This window comes from Trachurus trachurus, assembly GCF_905171665.1.
Source record: "Trachurus trachurus genome assembly, chromosome: 6".
NCBI classification, from domain to species: Eukaryota; Metazoa; Chordata; class Actinopteri; order Carangiformes; family Carangidae; genus Trachurus; species Trachurus trachurus.
In genome coordinates, this window is record NC_139897.1 from 12,498,049 (window position 1) to 12,516,122 (window position 18,074).

General features: G+C 41.5%; 2 protein-coding genes across 2 annotated transcripts; one reads left to right on the forward strand and one right to left on the reverse strand.

Moving 5' to 3' along the window:
- The first annotated feature begins 24 nt into the window (after positions 1-24).
- aagab (alpha and gamma adaptin binding protein) lies at positions 25-3,092 on the forward strand. Its single transcript, XM_083974248.1, has 10 exons — positions 25-190; positions 494-684; positions 786-882; positions 967-1,056; positions 1,161-1,244; positions 1,347-1,426; positions 1,606-1,702; positions 1,804-1,908; positions 2,082-2,131; positions 2,536-3,092. Exons 1-10 carry the CDS (start codon positions 94-96, stop codon positions 2,611-2,613), a joined length of 969 nt encoding a protein of 322 aa, XP_083830374.1. The 5' UTR covers positions 25-93; the 3' UTR covers positions 2,614-3,092.
- Positions 3,093-3,329: 237 nt separating this feature from the next.
- smad3b (SMAD family member 3b) lies at positions 3,330-15,069 on the reverse strand. Its single transcript, XM_083974247.1, has 9 exons — positions 14,630-15,069; positions 11,169-11,362; positions 10,921-11,055; positions 10,670-10,744; positions 10,519-10,569; positions 8,286-8,498; positions 8,042-8,179; positions 7,751-7,895; positions 3,330-5,297 (listed from the first exon to the last, which is right to left on the reverse strand). The coding sequence occupies exons 1-9, from the start codon at positions 14,830-14,832 to the stop codon at positions 5,174-5,176; spliced, it is 1,278 nt and encodes a 425-aa protein (XP_083830373.1). The 5' UTR covers positions 14,833-15,069; the 3' UTR covers positions 3,330-5,173.
- Positions 15,070-18,074: the final 3,005 nt, after the last annotated feature.

Sequence of the window (18,074 nt, forward strand, 5' to 3'; positions counted from 1 at the left end):
GTGACCGTCGCAGAGTTGAAAGGTTGTCGGAGTTGGTCAGCGCCGCGTCAAGCTAGCAGCAATTGGAGAAGCCTGCCACTAAATATTGTAAAAATGTCAGATACAGAAGAAGAGACCACAGAGATGATTGTCCCCTGTGTGCTCATCACCAGCTGCGACAACAGTTTTAAAGAGGAAGAGCTGATAAAACGTAAGTGTAGCAAAGGTTAACATGCATTGTGTCGCAAACAAGCTACATGTTCAGCACAGCTAACTTAACCTACTGTTAGCCTGCATGTCGCCAATACAGGTTAATAATATGTTTGTCTGAACCTGTCAAGCGAGTTAAGTCATTTACATTCGTGTGGCAGATACATAACTTACCGTAGACGGCTATGCTAAGGCTCTTGAGGGAGGTTACGTACGTCTTGTTTATTTAGCTGGGCAGTGTAGCATACTGCAGTGTCTCGATTTGCTTGTGTCATTTATTAAAACCGATGTGTTTTTGCCTCAGAGATCCTCAGTACCAAGACTTTGCCCGAGCCTACCAAACGAGAAGAAACAGTAGCTTGGTATCCCTGGACCATCAACAACAAATATTACACAGCAGATGTCCGGCTATGTGTTGTACCGAGCACTTTTCAAATGTCGTCAGAGATTGCCCAGTCCATGCAGGCTTTCGTCGCCTACTTTGACAGCTCAGTGGTAAGTTACGTGATAAACAAACACGTATTTATTCATATTCTTTCGATCTCAGAGGAATATCCACTGATATATTTCGTGTCATGTGTGCATCGCATATGCAGAAGGATGGTCTGGAAAAACTACATCCTTGGATATCAGTGGTGGAAGATCTCGCTCCAGAGGTGCTCATTCTGGTGTGTGACAGAGTCTGTGAACAGGGTTAGTTCTCCAGCACTGTGATGACTGCTATTATACAACTCTTGTTGTTGTTGCATGACACCTGAGATCTGATTCATATTCCAGGGGTCACCAGACATGAAGCACAGCAATGGTGTTTGGCTCACGCTTTTGAGCTGGTGGAGATCAATCCACAGGAGCTGCCAGATGAAGATGGTGAGTTTTTACAGGAAGCAAAAAAAACGACAATACTACAAACATTTATATTTTCCTTATTCGTGTTTTTCCTCATCTTTGATTGTCCGTGTTTCCTTTATCAGATGACTTTCCAGAGTCCACAGGAGTAAAGAGAATTGTTCAGGCTCTCAATGCAAATGTGTGGTCCAGTGTGGAGATGAAGGAAGGTGAGATGAAGAAGACACATGGTACAATTACCTACAGCATGTTCCCTTGCTTTTAAATGTAATAGTATGGTGACAGTGACAGTTTGCATCTCTGTCCGAAAGGGTTCAATCAGGGGTTTGGTCTGATGAGCAGTTTGGTGGCCTCCAGACACAACAATCCACGACCCTGCCAAGATCCACCAGTCAGTAGCTTTTCTTTCTTGTAACCATTTTCAATTGCTTTGACAGTAATTTCATTTACATTTATAATTGTTGTTCTATATGTTCTCACTTTCTTTGGTGCATAAATCAGTCCATTTTAAATGGGATCAAATATGTTTATTTTTGAGAAATGCTAACCCAGCCTCCCTTTCTGTGGCAGTCTTCCAATTTGCCAGTAGAGGGCTCACTTGAAAATGAGGAGGCCGACCACACAGAAAGTAGTACAAATGCAGACACACAAGGGGACACAGTAGTCGGTAAGTGAGTGGCTCCTGGTGGAATCTGTTTGTTTTTTTTATCATAAGGGATTTTGTTTCCCAACCTGGTTATGAATATCCATTTGTGTTGATTCCCTCAGATGCAATGACTGATTTGGACATCCAGGAACTTGCTAATCTGACAGCTGGAGATGCAGATGTGGATAACTTTGAACGCCTCTTTACCAAATTAAAAGAGATGAAAGGTAATGAAGAAAAACAAATGACACAACTTTTGTCAGCAAAAAACACAATTCTCCTTTATAAAACTCACATGATTTTATGTCCACATGTTGCTCTAATTGTTCATATTGAGGTCAAGTCTGTGCAGAGCTAAGGTCATTTATGATGATTTGGTCTCTGATTTTTAAACCTGCAGACAAAGCTTCGTCATTACCTCATGAGCAGAGAAAGGTTCATGCAGAAAAGGTAAGAAACTGTTGACTGCAGGACAACAAGCATGGACTTGTTGATTTCCATAGCTTGTGATAATGGGAGCATGGGTGTCTGTCTGTCTTGTCTGTGTGTGGTGACTGTAAACAGTGTCAGCATGTGCATCAGTGGAGTAGGACACCATGGGATTGTTTGGAAGTGTGTCACAGATTGATAATAAGCTTGTCATTACATAACTTTACACCATTATCAAACTAATCAATCCATGCATAAGTCATGATAGTCATTCATTATTAAAATAATATAACGGAAAGTTACCTTACAGACACATTGTTTACTCTTGATTGGCAAATACTTGACTGGTTCACTGGGTTGTTTATGTAAATGTGTTCATTATAATGTAATTATGTGTTTTTTATTACACAAAATGTCATTTACAGGTAGCAAAAGCATTTTGGATGGCCATCGGTGGTGATGTAGATGAGATAGACGGGTTGTCATCTGGCGAGGAGAGCTAAGAGGAGCTACCTGTGACTCCGTCTCCTTTCTCCTGATCCTCCTCCTTTCCTGGGGCTCCCACCAGATCCAGCGCCCTTTGATCTGCCGCTTGCACTTGGAATGTGGAGATGCTTACAGATGGCACTGCAGGCATAGTCGTGTTTAGGAACTTTTGATTACTAAAATGAAATGATTGCAGTACTGGTGTATAGTGAGAAGCAGATGGAAATCCTTAGTAGGGAGAGAAGAGTGCCAGTGTGTGGCCCTGACCCTCAGCCTCCTCCCCAGGGTCCCTTCACTATGCTTAAAGCCCTCAGTGAACCTTCAGCACACGATGGTGTTGCAGGTTGAAAAACATGGAATTAAATTGTGTGGGCTTTGATTTGTGTATTTGTCCTTTAGGTACAGTTGTCACATATATTTTCAAGTGACATAATGTGCCTTATCCTTAGAGTTGATGTAATGCACTTTCTGTTGAATCAACATAAAGACTTGTGATTTTAAATTTGGTCTGTTCTTCTGTGAGAGTGTGGTTTATTTACTCTGTAGACAAGACTGCCCTTACACCTGCAAATACATCTTAACTCATTCAGTTTTGAACAGAAAAATATTGAACACCTGTATGCTACAATAGAGTACCTCTGTACTGTCAAAAGAATTAAAAAAAAATCTTACAATATTCTGTCCAACAAGATACATCACAAACTTTATATTGTCTCTGTAGTAACAAGTCACTGGTTTTACTACAGTTTCCCAGTTGCAATTTATTAAATTTTCACAGATAACAAAACAATGGTAATTTGAGAACAAATATTAGGCTACATGAAATAAACATGTACGTAAGACTTAGAATAGAAATCCACCAACTAAGAATATCAAGGAACACAAGTACTGATACAGATCTACCAACTACCTAATGCACTGTAGTAGACAGTATTTGAGTTTAGCACCATGTAACTATTAAAATAGATTACATGGTGACTCAGTCTTATGTACTATACATAAGTGCAGGGTTAACATGGTGGCTTCATAGACAATGACCAAGGACAGCGAGCATATTACACATGCCTTATACTGTAGCAATGTACATGTAATATACAGTATTAATTGGACAAGCAAATTACCACTAGAACTAAAGCGTTACACTGGTCAACACATTAAATATGAAGTGCATCATTTACCCACAAGGAGCATAGTGTACTACTGGCTAACAGTTGGTAATATGTGAAAAGACCTGCATTTATGTTTTCACTCCACATCGTCATTGAAGGATGAACCACAGTCACTGCTACTGAGAACCCACACGGTGCATAAATTCAATCAATCCACGATGATCACTCATACTGTATGACATATGACATGCCATATGACTTGGAATAACAGTAATCGCTGGCATAGAAATCCTGTGTTACACGTAACACCCAGCTGACCCGGGTTAGAAAAGCCTGCATCACTCAGGCCAAGTCTAGGGTCAATACAGCAAAGTCTATCTGTGAGTCTACTCATGCCAGAGGTCAGTCAGGTCCACTGTTTCAAGCAATGCATGACTACAAGAAATCACAAGCTATAAATATTTATGTACAATCATATTGAGGCAATAATAAAAATATATTCCCATGCAGGACAGTATGCAAAAATAACTTATAAAATGTCTCTTTCACTGAGCAAAATAGTTTTCATACAAGGGTTCTTCTCAAGAAACAATGGTGCTAATGTTTATATTTTGTTTAAAATAGATACCAATTAAATGATCAGATATCAGATAATTGATGCTTTCAATAATATAGATAAATCAATACGGTACAAGTACCTTGTACTTAAAATATTAATTAAATATATTCTATTTAATCACTACTCTTAATGACATTTTTCATGTTAATTCATGGTTTGGTTGATAAATAAGCCTCCCAATTCAGTGATCACAAAGAGTGAGTCTGGGACACTGACACACCAGTGATGGTAGCGCGGTCATAATTTTAGCTAATTCATAGAATCAAAAATGTTTCGAAACATGTAGATGATGATCAAGCTGAAACTGTGTTTTAACTTCATCTTGGAAAACAAACAAAAGAAGAAAAAAAAGAGAAAAGAACGTAGAGCACAAAGGACAGACATAATATCTGAGGCCCCCAGTCCTTAACCCAGCACCCCAGGGTTCATGTCTGGCCTGGGTGCACCCGCCTCTGTCTGTCCTTGCTCCCCCTGTGTCCCTCTCACTATCACTATCACAATAAAGACAATGCCCAAAAAATAACTTTAAAAAAACACTATGTCCTAATGAATAATGAAGAAAATGTGGTTATTCCTTTGAAACCTACTGCAAATACCCTGTGGTTTCCTGTTAAACACTTGAAAACAAAACAATATACAAAAAACATAGTCCTAAAATAACCATCACATGGGGACACTAAATGGTACTAAGGAAAGTGCTATGCATTTGAGGTGAAATGTTAAGAGACAGCAAGGGAGGAGAGTGAATTGCCAATTTGACGAATGGCGTCTCTTTCCTAGTTTGAACTGACAGACGCTCGAGTTTTCCTATGTGGTTTATGTTCAAGTGTGTGGATGAAATGGCTGCTCCTACGACACACTGGAGCAATGGATGCTGGGAGAGCCCATCTGTGTGAGGACCTTGTCTAGCCACTGCAAAGGGCCATTGAGATGCAGCTCTATCCAACAGGGGGTGCTGGTCACTGTCTGACGTCTGCAGGGTGCAAAGAAAGAGAGGGGAAATGGTTTGTGAGTTTGAGGAGGAAAAAGTGTCAAACAAATAAAATCCTTGTTAATAAAGCTTCCATAACACTCAACGCAAAGCTACTTATATACTGTCTTGTCTAGTATTTTAGTTGAATTGGCACCAACATGGAAGCTAACTCCACTGGTTATTTCTGAAGTTATTCAAGTATCTGTCAGAGATGTTTTTCTCCAAGGTGTTTGGTGCCAGAAACATAACACGCACCACTCAAGTCCGGTGGGAATCCCCTTTGCAAAGCGTGTCTGAAATGGTTTCATCTCCCACTCCACGTCCCCCTCACCACCGCATGCCTTCTGCATTCTTCTTCTGTTACTCAAACCTCTCTTGCCGACTCACAGCTGCATTCTCCCCCATCACCCTCTCTTCCCTTTATAAGTCTGCTACCGTCTGTGTACAGCGCCTCTTCATCTCAACGAAAACAAAATAGCTGATAGCTGAATTCAGTTTATCTATTTAATGGGGGAATGCAATTTAACAAAGTCCCAAAACAGAGAATGAAACATAATAGTTTTGTTATTTTAAAACCAGAAAATACTCTAGATATGGGAGCAAAATAAAATATATTGAAATTCACTGATTGCACTGCAGTCTAAAAAGAGATAACAGCAAAAACAAAAGAAACATACAAATGCAATTACTGAGGGGCGCCGAGTGGCGCAGTAGGTTGAGCAGGCGCCCCATGAGTTGAGGCTACAGTCCTCGTGCAGGCGGCCCCGGTTTGAATCCCGCATCGGGCAGCCCTTTTCTGCGTGTCATTCCCCCTCTCTCTGCCTCCCCATTTCCTGTCTCTCTCGACTGTACTAATATACTTAAAATTAGTGCTGCACGATTTGATAAAAATGTGCGATTGCGATTATGGTGGAAAATATTGCGATTTGCGATTGCGATTACGATATTGTAAATTAATGCTGTAAGGAGTCTAGTTGCTTGATTATCAAGCACAGCACAGGAAATAACCATATTTTAGGAGTGTATTTCTCAAATAATAAGTGTTTCCTTACAGTATCTTTGTATTAAATAAAAATAGGTAACTTTTTGTGCAGTTTCATAGTCTACTGCGATGCCATCATTTATTACAATGCCTTTCTCCCCCCTCCCTCCTCTCACAGCACACAGGTACACAGGTAACACAGAGACAGACAGACAGACACGCACACACGCACGCGCGCGCGCGCACACACACAACGGACGAGAGGAGACGGCAAATGAGTGTGGCTGTTACCGTAAAATAAAAATAAAAAATAAATAAAAAAGACAGTTAAAAGAAAACCAAACACCGGAGCTTTGTGGTCGTTCGCCCAACAGGCATATAGCCTACCTCCTCGTTTTTTAAACGCACTGCACATGTTGCGGAGGAAAACACAGTTCGCTCCGTGACGCTAAAGCTCCACACCTGCTGTAATCACTGGGAGACGGTCCTGCAGCACACGGAGCGCTGTCTGCCAGCTGGGTAGTCACGTGATCAGACCTGCTGGTCACATGACTAGGCTACTGACGGAGTCTGCTATGCTGCACACATTAGCGGCTCCGCTCCACACACTACAGGAGTTAAAGTCCCGTTTACAGGCTCACGCGGTCGCACATTTATGTACTTTAAATCGCCAATCGCACTCTTTCGTGCGATTACGTAATCGCACGGCGTGACATCGCGATTGCGATTGCGATTAGATTAATCGTGCAGCACTACTTAAAATGATAAAAGAGACAATAGCAAACTAAAAGAACAAAGCAAGTAGACCAAGATACACAATTATTAGCTAGAACTGAGTTCAGCTCTGCTTTGTTTTTATGCAGCACTTAATCTTTGTTTCAAACAATTTGGAGTTAAATGACTTAAATTGGGCTTATGTTAAAACAGGAGGTTTTTCCACCATAGAATCTGAAGTAAGATAACTGATGTAACTATGAAGTGAGTTTCTACTCAACAAGCAAGCAGTTAAGGTGTGAAGATAAAGCAACACTGTGTGTCTGATCCCGGCTGTGAATGGCTTTTTGTGCTTTTGTGCCTGCAGCATGACATTTTCTTCAAAAAAGAGCGGCAGATTTACAGGTCCACACCAGTCCCCCTTAAACTCTCTGTCTCCTTCCCACACACTGAGCATTACTCAGACCTTCCAGCATCCCTCATCCAACCAGTGTTTATCTAAGTGGTACATATGAGAAACAAGAGGAGAAAAAAAAGTGACAGCAGCAGGAGGCTTTAGTCACTTGTTGGGTTGGTTAAACATTGCTTTTTAAATCTCGTTTCTGCTTGTCAAATTCTGTCTTGTCAATTCTGGACTGAGATTTATCATTATCACTCTTAAATCAATTTAATAACCCCAACAGTTCATTCAACTCTAACATTAAAACATTAAGTAGCCTACTTTAAAAAAAAATAAAAAAAATAAAAACATGCTTACCTGTACTCTGCTCCCCAGCCTTTGACAAAGCTCATGCGGATTGTACACATCCTAGTGAGCTGGTAGACGGCCTCAAAGCCTTGGTTGACTGACTGGGCAAGCAGGGCAGCAAACTCCTGATTGTTGAAGATCTTCAGGTTGCAACCTGCCGGGCAGAAGATTTATAATTAGGCTTACTAACACCGGGAACAATTAAGATGTTGGTGTTACTAAGTCATTAGAACTCAGTTGAGCTCTGATTACCTTGCCTCTTTTAGCGTTATGCATTTGTTCATATGCTCTCATGCTAACCTGGAGGGATTTTGCAGACAGTAGCAGGATGCCAGCCGTAGCGCTGGTTGCAGTTCGGGCTCTGGACAAAGATGGCACTGTCACTAAGACACTCTGCAAACACCTCTCCGCCGATGTAGTACAATCTCACACCCCGTCCTGAGAAGCGAAGAGAGACAATTGTGGCTCAGTGCACAGTAACCTCCTGATTATGTCAAGTGCAAATATAAAAACAAAAATGAGAAATGTGAAACAAAACGAGCACCTATGTGTCTGCGTGTGAGCTCTACTGCCGAGTTGCGGTTGACGTTGGACAGCAAGCCCAGACAGAAGCGCTCAGAGTTGGAGGGGTCTGTGAATCCATCTACTGTGAGGGAGGGCTGGGAGGCGTGGAAGGTCTCTCCTACACGTTGGTTCAGTTCATAGTAGGAGATGGAGCACCAGAAGGCAGATTCACAGTACGTCACAGGCTGCAAGTCTGTGGGAGCAAAGGGCTTCAGTTAGGGCCTTGAAAGAAGAGCCATTCAGGAGTGTTCATGAGAACAGGTAAATTGCTTCGTTCCAACATCCATTTGACTGAATGATGCACGGTGATGATTATGTTCCCTTTGATTTTTCTTCAACTACCTCTTTCCCACGACCTTTGTGGCCCCGGCCAGGAATAGCCAAGACATGACGTGCATATTTATTTTTTTAACAATGACCTCCTAGTGCCTCTCCACATAGATAAAATAACCTGGCAACCGGATGTTATTATTATTGCATTACCTTGAGCTGTCTGTAACTAGCCTTTCCACAGACGAGGACAGACCATAGACAATGACTCCATTCAGACCATGCCTACTCTGTTACTGCCCTGAGGCTAAGCCTCCCAGACGTAGTCCACTGCTCCTGTCTATTACTCATCAGTCTCTCACACTCATGATCTACCCTCCAAAGAGATTCTAATCTGACTCTAGTCTGTGTGACTTCATTAATCACCACTTCATTAAGCAGTTTTTAGTTGACTGGCTTTTTCCAAACTGAACAACATGGGGGAAAAACACAGATGATGATGTGTTGTCATGTCCATGATGACCAAAGTCAGAAGAATGTAATCCCACTGCAGATTAAATCCTACCTAATAAGGATGAGTCCTTTGCAGGGGGCATTTTAGATGACAGGACAGGACATGTACACTTTGGTGCAGTCAGTGGGTGCAATGGAGGTGGGGTGGGATAGAGTTACAGTTTATATGTAGAATAGTGATGGTGAGATGAGAGGGTTTGAAATTTAAAATGAGTAATGTAATATTTCGATAGTCGGTTTGTTGGAAAATTGTCATCATGTAAACAGGATTATTCTTTACCTTCTTTAGGTCAACTAAAACCAAATAGTTTTTTATCTGCAAGAGCATACCCATCAACTCTGTTTATCTACAGCCACAAGGGAGAAATGTATACTTTCTAGTTCTATGAGCGTACATCTCAACTTTACATTATTTTAACCGTGTATGTAGACAGACCTTGATTTTCTGTACCTAATTAAACCTTCCACAAAGCGGTGACACCAGTTTTCTATCAGGCAGAGCAGACGGTCACAATGAACCAGACAGTAGCTGCAGACTTTGACCACAATCCTACATTAGCTTCCTAAAGTCTCTTTTAAACTTATGAACATCAACACACATCTCGTCAAGCGTCTAAGCTTATTTATGTTATTCACATATGAAGGAACAAACTGATATTTTGCCTTATTTTGTTTTACTTGTTTGGAATAAATATCTAAAAAACAACAACAACAAAAAACCTGTGACCAAAAAAAACACTCACCGTGTAAACATGCCGGAGAACACAGAACATGTTGTCAACATATCTGCAATTGTCACTTCGGTCCAGTTAGCTGCTGTTGGCCATTAAAATCTAACCAGTTTGTTGCATCCTAATAAACCTTTGTGCCAAAAGTGAGGGGATTTCTCTGAGGTCTTCCTGAGATTCTCTGTTCACAAGGCCAAAACCGTATTTTGTGAGGTCAATGTGACCGCGACTTTTGACCACCAAAATCTAATTAGCTCCTCCTTGAGTCCAAGTGGATGTTTGAAGAAATTCCCTCAAGGAATTGACGAAATATCACATCCACAGGGCCAAGAAGACTGTGTTTTGTGAGGTCACTGTTGACCTTTACCCACCAAAATCTAATCAGTTCATTCTTGAGACCAAGTGAGTATTTGTGCCCAATTTGAGATAAGTACTTCAAGGGGTTACTAAAGATGCTGTGTTTGCTGGGACTAAAGGCTCAGTCAGTCTGACAGAATTCTAGTCTACTTTTGATTGGTCGATTTGTGGCATTTTCCTGATTGCTCAGTTTGTAGCCATGCTGGTGTGTGGAGGCACAAAAACACATAGTACAACATTTCACACTGCAAAAACGATGGCCACGTGTGACTTCAGTTGGGCTTAATGTCAACCATATGGATCCTGGGCTCTGTAAGTGAAGCTAACCCCTTTGGTTTTGCTTACCAAGATTACTGTTTGCGGGTGACACAGGATTGGGCGACAGGCTGGGTGAACCTGAAATAGAGCAGTGATGCAAGACTTGGTCATGATAAGGCAAAATTAAAACAGTATGTGTCTGAATTGTGTGTCTCTCTGTCTCTCTCTTATGTCTCACCTGTGTCCATGCTGTGGTTAAGCTGGTGATCATTTGTCTCACCATCCTCACTCAGATACCCTGGTGGGGGTGTTTCTGTAAAACATGGGCACATAACAGGTTGTTATATACACTGTCCATCATGACCTTTCAAGTGAGATATACATTATGACACTTGGTGAAATTATGCTTTAGTTTTGGGCATGCTTTCTTGTATATTTTTAGTCTCTAATGTTGGATGCCTTCAGAATGAGAGGCGCAGATTTTCTTACCAGGAATATAGTTACTCTGGGGCTCAATGCCAGCAGGGAAGTTGGTATTCTCAGGAATGGATGGACTGTAGTCATCCAGCGGTGGGAACACTGTAGGGATATCTGTATGTCTTGGTACTAGGACAGGAGGCAAAACTGGAGACACACAGATATGTTCATGAAGGACATGTTGAGTTCTGTATACTTTATGGCACAGGCATTATTTTAAACACAGTAATTTGGATCATATAGCAATTAACTGTACTCACTTGGCGTCTCCACCCTCTGGTAGTGGTAGGGGTTGACGCACACTTCGTCCTTCTTGGTGTGGAAGGCAAATTCACAGTGGTCGACCGCTCTCAACTCATGGTGGGACTGCAGATCTGGCCAGCGCCACAAGCGGCAATAGATGACATGAGGAAGACCTTTTCTGTGGGAGACCTGGAGACGCCCATCTAAAGACCTGAAACATAACATCAGAGAAACTCATGATACACACCGACTTTATGTTGCTTTGCTCTTTGCCAGTGCAAAACCTAACAAAACTAATATTCCTTATGTAAAAAAGCAACAACTGATTATGATGTCCAACTATGAAGTGGTCAAAACTACAGTGACTGTGTATGTACACTTTTGGCTAATAAGATAAGATGATGAAACCTCATACAGTATGATGTACCTGTGAAGAGAGAACCATGTATATTGCCATGAAACTCAAATGACTAAAGAGGGAAAGGAAGGAGGACTGTAACAGATCCTTGATGTTTTGTCTCACATAGAGTCCAGTGTGGTTACAGTTTTTTTCCAGTTGAACTCAACAACAGTTCAGCTCATTGTTGAGCTGTCAGACAAGAAACATATGGCTTTCATTCGGTACCATGGCGTGGCCTCCTGTGAAGTATGTCAGCGAGGACTTGGGTCCAAGGTAATGTGACCAACAGCTGATCAAAAAACAGACCACTTCAGGCAACATTTATCCTATTCATTTATATAGAGTAGGTAATATAAAATGACCTTTTTATGATTTTAAATAGCAATCCTTACATAAAAAAAGGACAGCCACAGCTGTGTCATCTGTCTGACATGAGCGGTAGATTTCAACGCTGAATCATAGTGTATCGTCTATATTTACTGTTAGTATAGATGTATGTTTGCTGACATTATGACACAAAGAAGCGCTTTGAAAAGACTGCACAGACTGCAACAACCCTGAACAGCTCATCTTAATTCAGATGACTGCAAGTCAATCGGTTTGTTCAGGTAGCAGGCCTAATTCACTCCTCGTCTTTCTAGCTGCAAAAACTATGTTCAAATGAAACATTTTGCCATTTTGTAATTCAATGCAGCACTTCAGCTACATCAAGCAGCACATATAGTTTTAACTAGTCCGTTGAGAATTAACATCCTTTGACACAAATCATAAGAGTGCATTTCTCAGGTAAAGAAGTTAATCAGACTAAGACGGACACTGTTTCCATTAAGTTTGATACCTTAGTAGTTGTCCACATCCTTCAAACTGCCTGCTTTAAGAAATCAGTTCAAGCTTTCACTACAACAATAAGCAGTGCCCATCAAAGGTTTTGGACTTGTGCTGTAAGTGATATGCTGCAATTAAATAGAAACAAAGGGGTATTTTGCTTTTATTTGAAACTGGCAGTAGACAGGTGGCAGGTAATGAGGCAAGGGAGAAATTAGGATTGTTTTTGCCTTTATACCAAACCAACCAAAATTAAGTTCATGCTGTTATAAATCTCTCCACATACTGCAGACACTTGATCTGCTCTAACACAATGCAGATGTATTAACACATAATTTCCTGCTGCTTGAGTCCACCCTCGGTGCAAGCACCGTAGGTCTGCATTTGACTGCTTTTAAATGCTGACAATCCCTTTCTCTCAAAGCCACATTAGAGAAGGTGAAGAAAGTACGGCACAAAGAAGTCACTGTATAGTGTATACCCAGCAGATAGCAAGACAGCTGTGATTCTGTAAACTTAACAGTCTCTGAACCCACAGAAATTGAACCGCAATCCAAACAGTGACCCACACCCTCCCCAGAGCCTCGAGCACATTCTCAAGAACTGAGAAAAGGTTTTTAATGTAGGTTACCACCCATGTTCTGGCTGCCATGTAGACCACAAGAAGACGCCCATTTTAATTGGTAATTAATCCTTCAAGTTGCCTGATGAAAAAACTTTTAACAATGATTAACATTTACTGAAGAAGTTACTGAAGGGTGTATTCATGTTCCCTCTACACTTCCTATCACCAACATGGCCACTGGCCAGGATGTTGAGCTGTCATATTTACATTACGTAGGGACAATGGGGAGAGAGACAAAGAAATCCATATGGTGCCCAACACCAAAAATAGTTCACATTGTAGAAATTATCTAATGTATTACTTACTATTAACAGTAAACGGTGTGTTGTTGTGCCTCTTTATATCTCCCTGGCTGAGTCAAAATTTCACTTATATGCTTAAGTAAAGTGATGGGATGCATCACTTTATTCATCGATTTCATCCTTTTTGCCTTGAAATGAAGTTACACAACTATCCATTTCATGAATGGGAGACCTTGAAGATTAAAAAAACATTGTTGTGTTTTGTTCTACCTTGGGTAGGGGTACCTCAAAATCTGAGGGCGCCTCCTGTTATGAACTATTCATTTATTTTCACCTTAGACCAGGACAACAGGTGGAGAAAAGATCCAAGGTAAATGCTGTCTAATTTACTGAGTTACAATGCATAAACTGATATAAACTGCACAATATAACATTCACATATAACATTTGCTGACTCACTGACAACACAGCTATATGGCTGCACGTGTCTTGCATCACATCCCAAAAAAAAGAAAAAATCAAATTCATATGTCAAACTATACTGATGGGGGACAGATGGTTATCCCATACCGGGAACCCCACACCGGGTAGCTACTTCTTCCAGCTTTCCCACAGTGCACACACTCCAGTCTAAACATCCTCCGTGAGTCAGAGTCCTGCCTCGCCAGAAAAACACCCCTTCTCCCACCGATCATCACACGTGTGAACCGTGGACACACTTGTTTATGTAGCCGGCTAACACACCAGCAGTAGGAGATATTAGCTTAAACATGAGGCAAACGCCCAGGCTTGCCCCTCGCATGCCTCCACACCACAGCGGTGACCTGATGGTGGTGGTCGCGGGCAGCACCGGGGGAGGTGACGGCTGGTCCACCGGTGCTGCAAACTCACACCGGACTGTGACATAACAGACTTACATGTGTGGGGTTGCACTGCTTTTTTGTGCAGCAACGTTAGCTAACATCAAACACAGATGCAATGGTTTGTCATTTAGGGGGGGTAAGGCATAATGACATAGTGTTAACTGTTTACACAACACAATGAAAAACGTTTGGCAAGAAAAAGCGGGTTAAGTTTACATTGGACAGCTAATGTTAGCTCTAGCTACTATCCAGTTTGTACTGTTGCGGCTAAAGCTATCGACTGTGTAAGCAAAAAAAATAAAAAAAAAGAAAGAAAAACAACTGCAACAATTACAGTTTTTCAGTCCCTTAATTAATTACTCCGATAACAAACTCACTGTAGTTAACCTTGATGTGTTATTATCAGAGCTAACTCGCCTGCTAATCGGCTAATATTAGCTGTCAATAGCAATAGCTTGCTCGGCTGGCTAACTGCAAGCAGGAGCAGGAGGCTAGTTAGTTTTTCTGCTGTCTGTGTGTTTACCTGGGTATGGTTATGCATTTCGTGTTGACATTCTGTGTTGTGATGGCTTTTTCCAACTCGTCCAGCTGTCCCGTCTTTTTCAACTTCTTCACCAGACTTTTCACAGCCTTTTCGCACCATTTCTCCTCCTGCCCGTTCTGCTCTCCTTTCTTCCAGCCGAGGAGCCGCTTCACGATCGGAGGAGTGAACGGTAATATAGACATTTTTAAATAGAAACTTAAACAACTAGTTATAACACTCTGGGTTTAATTCCGGCGTCCAGAATTGCAAACGACACGGGCTCCCTGTCACTGTGATAATAACCACTTGGTCGGCTAGCTGAGGTTAGCTCACTAAACTCCCAGGCAGACGAGCGGCTCGGTCGCTGCCGGTGGCTCAGCAGCAGCAGCGGCGGCGGCGGCTGCGGCGCAGGTTCACTCCGCTCAAGTTGGAGCAGAGCAGAGCAGCTCCTCCAGCAGCAGCAGCAGCTCAGGCTCTGACTGCCTGAACCCTGCTCCTCCTGCTCCTCCTCCTCCTCCTCCTCCTCCTCTTGCTGCTGCTGCTGCTGCTCCTCAGTCAGCTGTTCTGTCCTCCACCTGCATCACGCTAGCACATGTATGTTAACCTCAAAATTCAAACATTGTTACATCAAAATATATTGTAGACCTGAAAATTCAAAATTAAAACAATCAAATGCATTAAATGCTTTTTATATGCTTTAATAATCGATTATTGTCCATTTTGCATTTTAAAATCTAAAGGTTAACCCCCTTTTCTTTTATAGGCCTACTTCCATGCGTTTTCCCCTGGACCCCCACCCTCTTTTTTGATGCATGCACCTATTCAACATACATCCAAGTCAGGTTGCAAGAAATGGAAAAAATGTTGTAATGAGAGATATGTCAACACTGAAAAGTGATCCAACTTTTGCATTTACTGTCTCCATGAATAGAAGACCCCACAGAGTAACCCCTTTGATCCTCTCATATATAAGTGATATAATTTCACACAAATACATCTTCCCAGAAATGGCCATGCATTCATTCAGTGGTATTTGCAGGGTTTATGGTGTTATTCAGAAGTGCACCCCTAGTTGCTGCCTCCAGTAAACAGCAGTGTTCCTGTGCTATAAATATCCCAGTTCAGGACCAGCCCCTTTTCCTTCTCTCTATTTATATCCTCTATTAATGACTGCTATCTATTTTTAAGGAAGTATTTGGCATGGCGTCTTACTTCCTTTTTCTTATGTAAATATTGTAGCTATCCTGGCAGTGGCACTTAAAACAATAATAGTAGAGGACACTATGTGTATTTTAAAATGAGCCATATTCATCATAAAAATCACTGATAAACACTTCAGATTGCAATTATTATTATTAATTTCATAATGGATTAATCTAGTAATGACAGATTTAATGACAATTAATGAGATTAATTATTTGGTGCATAAAAAATACTCTTCACATTTTCCAAGCCAAAGATGATGTCCTCCTCACACTGTCTGTGTAACTGTCTGAAAGTCGAAAATATTTTGGCAGTTTATACAAAGTAAAAGCTCACAATATTAAGTGGTAATTTTCAGGGACATTTTTTGAAAAGGAAAAAAAAAAGATGATCAAACCAATCAATTATTCCACTTATTATTACACATATATTACTATAGGCCTTATATGTGACATATGACATAAAAATTGATTGCCTGTAGTGTTTATACATATCAGTCAGTCTGGCGACAGCTGTTGCATGCACCAGTTTGTGTTGACATAAGTGCATCTATCATATTCTGTCATTACCACTGATAAATGAATCAGGATGAAGTGCGGTGTACACTTCTCCGTGTCTATTCTAACTGTTTGCCCCAGGGCCGCAGCTCTTTACTGCCAGAGGACACGAGCTGGACAGCTGGTGTGGAGAGCTTTTTGCGTGCGTGTGTGTGTGTGAGAGAGAGAAATGGGGGGCTTGTGCAGTAGACAGGGGGGCAGATGGGCGGCAGCACGCAGGAGAAGGTCTTGGGGACAGACTGAAGAATGATTTTGGACAAAAGGCATGACGGCTGGCTGAATAAGTAATGACTGCAGACAATCTGATGGATAACAATGGCATTGTGATGGACCACTCACGGGCTACGTGGGAAACAAGCAGGATGTGTTGGAAGGGGCCCGATCAGCTGGGCTGTTGTCACAAGAATACTTAGACAAGGATGGAGTGGCAATTAGAGTAAATGTGCCTTTTGTGTGTCCGTACTCACACATTGTAGTGACCTTTGTGATGCCACAAATGAAATCTCTAAAATCTTTAAAATATTCAAATTTTTCAGGGTAACTCGCATCTGGTTGTGATCATAGTTGTGATCAAAACATATATTCTCTGTGACAAATATAGCACTCCAGTGTTTCCATTGTATGAATAGGAAAAAAAAAATCTAAGTAGCTCACATTTACCCTCCACAAACCTGTAATTGCCTCAGCAGCTAATTGCAGTGTGTTAGAATCAGACGTGGCCGTTCAGCACAGCCCCACAAGGGTGAGGTCCGCTCCTCCCTACAATCTCTGCCTCTTTTTTTAATCTCCCGTCACACTGCAAGCTGTTATCTGTTGCTTGCAGCCATCAATCTCTCCCCAGACAGTGGCACCTCCAAATCTGGGGCAGTAGTGACCTCGCTCCTCCCTCCATCCCTCTGGCCTGAACCAAAGCGCCCTCAAATCCTCCTCCTCTGGCTTCAGACCCATGAAGGTGATACATCATCACATCCTCCTCTCTGCCTGCTCATCAGTGCAATTCTCTCTCTTCCCCCCCCCTGTTTTTGTCTAACACATAGACATACATTTGCAGTGTCACTGGCCAATAAGCTATTTTATAAAGCACGTATAAGCTGACTGACTATTTTATTCAGTGATTAATACAGTAATTCACCAATGTTTGATATATTAATTTATCAGCCATTTATTAGAACCATTTTTAAGTCATCAGGTCTGTGTTTATCCCCCTCCAGCATGACACCAAACAAACAGCACCAACACCTACCTTCTGCTGAAGGTTTGCAGAGCATCTGGAGCAGAAGCCATCTAGTTACAACATAACAGTAACATTTACAAATGCCAACATGACAGCTTATTAGAAAGTGAGAAAGCCGCCAGCTTCTATAAATGGCTCACCAACATTTGTAAGTGCATTTCTAGCAAATCGAAAAGGTCATCACCGGCAAAAGACATTTTTCAAATGGCAACCCAAATCTTTTTTTTCTCATTATTGGCCTCAAACAGATTTATAACACATTACCAAATTATTTAATAACGCTATTATTGTGGAATCTCTCTGCGATTCTGTACAGAGCACCTTAAAGTGGCAAATTCTTTCCTTTACCATTCACACTTAAAATCTGCGGACATGAGCTACAATCCTATGACTCATGCATTTACACAGAATATGATCCTAATGCAAGCAAATGTGTGACATACACTGAAGC